We start from the raw sequence: 8,917 nt of genomic DNA on the forward strand, positions 1-8,917 counted from the left end.
GAAACATCAGTGATGAGAGAGAATCATTGATCAGCTGCCTCCTACACGCCCCACACTGGGGATTGAGCCCACAACTTGGGCATATGCTCTGACCGGTAATTGAACCATGACCTCCTGATTCATAGGTCGACACTCAACCACTGAGCCAAGCCGGGCTCTTTGACATTTTAAAAAAATGCTTTTGAACGTCATCCAGTTGTCAAGTATGTTAAATATTTGAGAAATCTTGGTCTGACAATCCATTGCGCATTGGGCAGAGAGGAAGGTAAAATAGTCTATGAAGAGGGAGATATTTAACAATTAGTGTGTCTTTTTATCTATTTTATTTTATTTTATTTTATCATATATATAATTGATTTCAGAGAGGAAGGGAGAGTAGAGATAGAAACATCAGTGATATGAGGGAATCATTGACTGGCTGCCTCCTGCACATTGGACTGAGCCCCCAACCCAGGCATGTGCCCTTGACCGGAATCGAACCTGGGACCCTTCGGTCCACAGGCTGACACTTTATCCACTGAGCCGAGTCAAACCAGCTAGGGTTAGTGTGTCTTTTTAAATTAATTGGCAAGTTAAGGAGAAAGAGTGATATCATTAAATTTGTTTCATTGTAATTTTATGAATTGGATGCTCAAGTCTCCATTTTTACCCAGTTAAATAGTTTTGGTGCCTCAAGATATCTTAATAAAGAATATTATTGCTCTGAAAGCAAAATGCAAAAAAAGAAAAGGAAAGAAAAGGCAAAATACAAATATTTATTAGATTCATATGATACCCATTTTTAGTGTGTATCATATATCAAGTTATATTAGAACATTTTAATATATTTCTAATTATTCCAGTTTATACTGAAACTAAGAAACTACTGTTTCTTATGGATGACTTAACTTTTTTTTAAACAAAAGTTGTCATATATGTGGCTGATATTAGCAGTGATTAACTGGGTAATACATGTGTAATTTTCCAGTAGTATACCCTGAGATCTCATCTAAAATTTAGAATTTGAAACCATTTTTTGTCTCCAACTTACATTATCAATGATAAAAGTAAACAATATATAAACTGAAATTTAGCAAAAAATTAAACAATATACATGTTCATTTTAAAGTTGAATTTTTATCATTTAATTATTTCTAGCATCTACTAGAATTAGAAATGAAAAGTAAGAAGGATTTTAAGTATATTAAAATAAGTAATTGCTTTAAAATAGGAATAATATTAAATTCTATTATCATCATACCTAAGTGAGATCAAAAGATTTATGCCGGGGGTGGTAAGAGATCAACTGAAGGACCTATATGCATGCATATAAGCATAACCAATGGACATAAGACACTGGGGGATAGGGGAGGCCAGGTGATTGTCAAGGGGGGGGTGGGGAAGGAGACATGTAATACCCTTTGTAATACTTTAAGCAATAAAAAAAAGATTTATGCCCCTCAGATATGCACTTGAAATAGCTAAAGTTAATGATAGATGAAAATTTTATTTCAATAATTGAGGTATTGATATTATGAAGTGTGACTAAGATGAGAATTGTATAGTTTTACTTTATTGCTATGGCACTTAGTATTTGTATAAATGATGCATTTTCTTTTCCACGTTCCTTAAAATAATATCTTTTCCTAGATTCTTTTAAATAGATTGTTTGATGTGCCACATGATCCATATGTCAAAATCAGTGATTCTTTTTGGCCACCTTATATTGAACTGCTCCTTCGTAATGGAATTGCTTTGAGACACCCAGAAGATCCAAGCCAAATAAGACTGGAAGCTTTCCATCAGTAAAGAATGGTCTGTTTTCCACAAGTACTTAAAGAATCTTGTCTCTCAAGGATAAATGGAAACACTGAGTGTTACTTGGATAAGGAAAATAATATGCATATGAAAGCACATAGTTCATATTCCTTCTATCCTTAAAATGACACATGCTGCCATGTACTATTTGTTTACAAATGGTCCTTTCACATTCAGGTCTGTGCTTTGGTGTGTTCAAGTTGATGGACAAGGATACAAGTAAAAATATTCTAGACTTAATTATAAAACATTTAATGTACCTCTTACAGGGGTATTTGGAAAATTCTTAGTTAATTTGTGATATTGCTTGAGTCATAATTTTAAAAAAATGACAGTTTCTTTTATGCATTTTGAGTTCTGTTTGTTGCTTAACTCTGTTAAATTTAGGGATTATAATAAAATGGCCATTTAATATGCAGATGGTTTTAAAATTCACTTTGTATCTGATGTAGAAGGAAGCATAATTTAAAAGTATTTAGTAAATATGCCCCATGTATACTGCCTTATTTCTAGATTAGTTAAAAATTGAAATATAAAAAAAACCAAATGGATAAAAGTAGAAAACTCTTTTAATGTGTATCACATATCAAGTGACATATATTAAACCATTCGTCTCTTCATTATTACTAACAAAATTGTGTTAATAAAATTTTGTTTATCTTTGTGACTTTTCTGTAAATAAAATTCTCTTACCTAAAAATATTTAGCTTTTGGTGATGTGGCATGATATTTTTATAAAATAAATACACTTTTTGATAGGAAGATAATATAGGGCTCATGCAAGCTAAATTATAGAATTCAAAACTCAATATTGTTACTGGACTAAATGGGTTCACTTGCCAGGACACATCACACAGCCCAGTAAGACATGCATAGGAGCTTGCAGCAAAAAAAAGTAAGGGTTAATTAGTTCAGGAAGTGGCCCAGAGTCACAGGTGAGCTAGTGCTCAAAGATCCGACTAATCAATGGCTTTCAGGTTATTAATCGTTGTGACTAAGGGAGTTAGGGTCATGGTCTCTACTGATTGGTACTAGGGTAGGGAGTAGTTGACCAGTGCATCTGGTCTTGACGTCAAAAACGGCATCGCTTCATCTGATTTCGCCACTTCTCTGGGTCTGGAGCTGACACAGCTGAGGCCTAGACGTTATCTCTAGTTTGACACAACTGTCTCTGTGGCCTACAGACTCGAGATTTTGTTCCTAAGATTATTTGATACTGACTAGGACCTCTTCTCCTGAGGACTTAATGATTAACCCCTTCCCCAACAATTTTTTTGTTAAAAACGTTTCTTTTTCAGACTAATTTTTTTATTTTGGTTCTATATAGTATTTTTGATGCTGGTTATGAAAACAGTTTGTAACTTGTCTTCCTATAAACTATATTTTTTTTACCATATTTTCTTAGTATACTCATCGACGACTGAAAAAGAACATTTTGTGAAAACGAGTATACACGTTTCTGCCAGGGAAGGGGTTAAGGGAGTGGACATGGTAGGGAGAAGAAAACAGGGTGCTGGGTGAGGCCAATTTAAGTAAAAAAAAAGTAGAATGTGTCCAGTTTCAATCAAGAGGGAGGATTAGCTCATTTTCCCTGGGTCTTAGAGGGGGCATTCTAGGGGTTCATTTACAAGCAGGTACCACAGCAATGGTAGATGAAGCAGGAGGCCAGGATATGTGTACTCAGTATTAGAGCACATCACAGGCTCTGAGTCGTTAAGGCTGCCAGTCAGGAAGACACCTATATGAAAGTTTCAGAGCTTCATTTTTGTTGGAGTGAAGGGAAGCCATGACAATCTGACAGGTTCCTACAGCCTGAACATCCATAATGAAAGTCCTGACACCAGTTCAAGAAAGCTCTCTGAGTGGCTTACACAGTATCAGTCCCCGAAACCATATAGACTCTTTTTTGTTGTTTTATTTCAGAAAGGGAGAGAACTAGAAACATCAATGATGAGAGGGAATCATTGATTGGCTGCCTCCTGCTCGCCGCCCTCCTCCCCTTCCCCCCCAAGGACCGAACCTGCAACCCAGGCACGTGTAATAACTCTCAACAATAAAGATAAATTTTAAAAAAAGAAAGACATGCACAGGAGCTTGCAGCAAAGAAAGAAAGGGTTTTACTTGAGGAAGTGGCCCATGCCCACAGTGAGCTAATGCTCGAGGACCTGGCTTCCCAGTGGCTTCCAGGGGATGGGTTATAAGGGGGGGCGGGGGGATCATTAATCAGGTGATTTAAGGGAGTTAGGGTTGTGGTCTCTACTGATTGGTTGGTGCTAGGGTACAGGGTAGTTGATCATGGCATTTGGTCCTAATGTCAGCCATGGCATCGCTTTATCTGCTTTTGTCACTTTTTTGGCCCTGGAGCTGAAACATAACTGAGGCCTAGATGTTATGGCTAGTTTGAAGGAAACTATCTCTGGCCAACAGTTCCGAGGCTTTGTTTCTAAGATTATTTGATGCTGATCAGAACCTCATTGCCCTGAGGGCTTAATGATTAAGGGAGTGACATGCAAGGGAGAAGGAGGCAGGTGAGTCAGGGTGCTAGTGAGGCCAGTTTAAATAAAAAAAGGAAAGGAAGGAGGAAAGGTCATATTAAAGAAAGGAAGTTTCTACATGGTTACAGTACCCTTCATGTCTCTTCTATAGAAAACACAAATACTACTATATTTTAATGAATTGAAGTTCTTTTATAGGAAGATGACATTGACCTTCCTAGAATACTCCAGTTGGGAGTCAAAGAAATAAGCAACTTTTTATTCATTTCAGTTACTGCAGAAAGAAGAAATGGTTCTGGCAGAATAAGCCTGACAATTCTTCAGAACAGGTGGTGTGATTGTCCGTGTACCTCTGTGTTACAAATTACAGAAAGAGAGAAAGGCAATAAACAACTTGATTTATTTGGCAAGTCTTCATTTCACATTTTACTGATAAATCTCCAGATTAGGATCATTTTACTACAGTGTCTTGTATAAGGCTCTAAAGAAAACTATTATTTCATCTTTAATTCAGTGATTCTCAACCTTCCTAATGCCGCAACCCTTTAATACAGTTCCTCATGTTGTGGTGACCCCCAATTTCATTGTTACAAATTGAACATAATTACAGCATAGTGATTAATCACAAAAACAATATGTAATTATATATGTGTTTTCTGATGGTTTTAGGTGATCCCTATGAAAGGGTCATTCAACCCCCAAAGGGGTCACGACCCACAGGTTGAGAACCGCTGCTTTAGTTCATTAACCTAGGCTTCTTAGCAAGATGATCTGCCCACTTTTGAGCTCAATCATAAACAAAGGAAATTGCAGTAGAATTAGTCTTGATTTGTATTCCATCTAAGCTCCCATCCTTGAACCTTTTTGTGGTTTTGAGTATGTTGGAGAAAATGTTTCAAGTTCTGAGGATCTATATGTATTTTCACTTGTCATGAATTTAAGGAAATCACTGAAATCTATTAAGACTTAGAATTTGTTTTTATTTTACCAGTTCTTAAATATGATAATGCAAAATGCCTGAAAGGAATACCACAGTCTAGCTTTCCCACACCAGATGGTGATGTTAGCCTAACCTAAAAACAAATATTTGTTTTAGCTTGCCACAAAACATATTTAACTTTGTTATTAGTTAATGTGTGCACATGGATTGATTTAGAAGAATTTAAATCTCTATTTGGTTGAAAATTTAAACCAGTTGAATGGGACCTTGTTTAGTCTTATCCTGTGTTTTTTTTTTTTTATGGTTGTACATCCCTATTAACATTTCTGGTTCCATTATTTTCCACATCATTATCATATGCACATATAAGTTGTAAATGTATTTTTAGGCATTAGTATTGCAGAGGTAAATAATAAATATTTGGTAGGAAGCTAACTTGCGGGAAATATGGTGTTTTGAAGGTGAGATAGGATTTCCCATCTTATTTTTTTTGCTTATTTTAGGATATAACATGTTTGTTTTGATTATGGAGCATGATATGCATTCTTACTGTGTAATGGCAGCAGGGAAAGGGTTGTTTTCGCTCAAGGACAATTACATATTATAAAGAAACCAATGGGTTTATTGTTTGTTTGGGTTTTGCCTTTTTGTAAGGAAAAGAATTATAAAAAGTAAGCAAAGTCCTGGCTCAGTTGGTTGAGCATCATCCCGTGCACCAAAAGGTCAGGGCGACACTCAGGTTTCAGGTTTGGTTCCAATTCAGGGTGCATACAGGGGGCAACTAATCATGTTTCTCTCTTACATTGATCTCTCTCTCTCTCTTTCTCCCTCTCAAAATCAATAAAAAAATATTTTTTAAAAAGTGAGCAAAAAAATCTCTTTAAGAGACTACAAAGTTCCCTAAACATAAAATAGAAAAAGTTAAAATGGGCTATATATTTTAAAAAAAATTTTTAAAGAATTTCTGTTTATAAAGAAGGAAAACACATTTAGAGAAGGAAACTATAGAATTGGAGAAAGTATTTGCTATCTATAGTCAACAAAGAACTCAAATATGAAACGTATATAGAGTGCCCAAAAATTAATAAGTAGAAGATCTACATCTCAAAATTATATTGATAAAATGACTTTAGAGATACTTAACAATAAAAAATAAATTTCTTGAAAATGCAAAAATAAAGGAGAGAGAGTTTGTTAGACTGTTTGGGCTTCTATAACAAAATAATCCCAACTTGGTAACTTATAAACAACAGAAATTTATTTCTCACAGTTCTGGAGGCTGGAAGTCTGAGATCAGGGTGCCAATGTAGTCAGGTGAGGGCCTTCTTCCTGGTTCATAGCTGTTACCTTCTCACTCCAATCGTGTACAATGTGAGGGATTGCTTAGGGTCTCTTTTATAAGAACACTAATCCAAGTTCTAAGGGTTCCACCTAATAACCTAAGCACCTTTCTAAAGCCCCACCTCCTATTACCCATTACATTAGGCATTAGGAATTCAATATATGAATTGGGGGTACAAACATTCAGACTATAGCAGAGACGAATTCTAGTTTCCAACTAAAACTGGAATAGACACACTTCTCCCTCCTGCTACATACAGCTAAAAAGTTTGCTCAGTATTTATAAAACACATGTTAAGAAAACTAAAAAGTGAACTGAAGAAGGTACAGTGGCTAGGGACTTGGTGAATTGGGATTGCGTTTACCAAATGGAAAAGATGGAGAAACAGGTTGAATTCTGTTTAGGTCACATAAAGTTTATGTTGCATATTACACACACTCAAGCAGAAATTTAGACAGAGGAGTCATTGGCATATAGATGTTCTTCAAAGCTATGAAAAGGATACATTAATCAAAGGAAAAAATCAGTTGACAGAGAATAGAATGGATATCAGAACCAACCCCTGGGCATTTTATTATTTTCATTTTAGTTTATTTTTATTGATTGGTTTTAGAGAGAGAGAAAGGGGGAGAGACACATTGATTTGTTGTTCCACTTATTTGTGCATTCAATGGTTGATTCTTGTATGTGTGCTGACTAGGTATCGAACACACAACCTAGTGACTGAGTAGAGAAGGAAGACGGAACATTGGGTTAGGAGGGCAACTAGGAAGAGTCTAGTGTCACAGAACCCAAGGGAAGAAAACACAGCATTTCTAGAAGTTGGGAGTAATCAACTAAATTGAATGTTGCTGGGAACTCAAATAAGAACCACAAAATTGACGAAGAGAGATTGGCAACATGGATGTCAGAAAAATTATTTAGACTTCACTGAAGTCTCTATTATTTGAATCCCACAACACTTCAATGTATGTTGCTAAATTATATAACTTACTGCATTTTCCCTCATCACACTTTCATCTTGTTTCTAATTTGTAAATGTATGGAGGCAAGGAACTTTGTCTTATTTTTTTATACTTCTTAGTCCTTTGCACATGCTAAAGAGTAGGTGATTATTAGTAGTATGTCAGGGTCTTTGCTGTTAGCTCTAACTTCATTTTCTCTTCCTTTTTAAAAATAATATATTTTGTTGATTTTTTTACAGAGAGGAAGGGAGGGGGAAAGAGAGTTAGAAACATCGATGAGAGAGAAACAACATTGATCAGCTGCCTCCTGCACACCCTCCACCGGGGATGTGCCCGCAACCAACGTACATGCTCTTGACTGGAATCAAACCTGGGACCCTTCAGTCTGCAGGCCGAGGCTCTATCCACTGAGCCAAACCGGTTAAGGCTCTTCCTTCTTTTTGAATGTTAGATATTTTTATAATATAGTTATAAACCATTGATTATACCACTCTAAAAAGAAAATAGGTAAGGAAAGAGAGGTAAAAATGAAACTATTTTTTTTTGGTCACTCTCTGTGGTAAATGAAAGACTGAAATATGATAAATCACATACAGAATTTCAATTAGCTTTGCTCATCCATAATATATCATTATATTGATAATTGCAAATTAAAGTATGAAAGTCTTTCTGAAATTTCCAGATAAATTGTAATAAATTACAGTAAACTTATTTTTTTAAATATATTTTTATTGATTTCAGAGACAAAAGGTGAGGGAGAGAGAGATAGAAACATCAATGATAAGAGAGAATCACTGATTGTCTACCTCCTGCATGCCCCCTACTGGGGATTGAGCCCACAACCTGGGAATGTGCCCTTGACTGGAAACAAACCCAGAACCCTTCAGTAATAGGCTGACACTTATCCACTGAGCCAAACCGGCTAAGGCAACAGTAATTTTTTTTCTTTCATTTTTGTAAAGTATTAATTCCAACTACACAGAGATTAAAATATGGGACAAAATAGGGATTCTATGGAAAATAAACTCACAGGATGATGTGATCATAAATTCCTAACTGGGCAGGTCATGGGGTAGTCATGCTCCAGGCCTGTAACTTCTTTAGTAAAAGATTTATCTTTGCCTTAAGCAAGCCCTGTCCATTGTTTCTATACTGCTAGGTTGACACATTTTTTTTGAAATGCTTCTGCAGATCCTTCAGCAACCGCACTCTAAAGAGCACATAATCTTGTTAACTAGTCTGTAATCTCATCTTTGCTCTCTCCCACCTTCATGTAATCTTCCTTACTCCCCCCTTTAATTTGAAAAGCTAAAACTGTTGTTCTCTGGAGCATTGGAGATCTTGCTTCCCAGCAATTGGCATCAGTTTTGGCTCAAAT

General features: G+C 35.9%; 1 protein-coding gene across 3 annotated transcripts in view; it reads left to right on the plus strand.

Annotated features, from left to right (window-relative positions):
- CENPK (centromere protein K) overlaps nt 1-4,648 on the plus strand; it is a 23,580-nt gene extending 18,932 nt beyond the window's left edge. For 2 of the 3 annotated variants that reach the window (XM_006762419.2, XM_006762420.2), the window contains exon 10: nt 1,630-2,328. In XM_006762419.2, the coding sequence (XP_006762482.1) occupies nt 1,630-1,788 (159 nt within the window). In that variant the 3' untranslated portion in view covers nt 1,789-2,328. Of the gene's footprint in view, nt 1-1,629; nt 2,329-4,563 lie in introns of those variants that run through there. The other variant, XM_015563069.1, reaches the window with a different exon arrangement.
- Nucleotides 4,649-8,917: the final 4,269 nt, after the last annotated feature.

This window comes from Myotis davidii, unplaced genomic scaffold, assembly GCF_000327345.1.
Source record: "Myotis davidii unplaced genomic scaffold, ASM32734v1 scaffold135, whole genome shotgun sequence".
NCBI classification, from domain to species: domain Eukaryota; kingdom Metazoa; phylum Chordata; class Mammalia; order Chiroptera; family Vespertilionidae; genus Myotis; species Myotis davidii.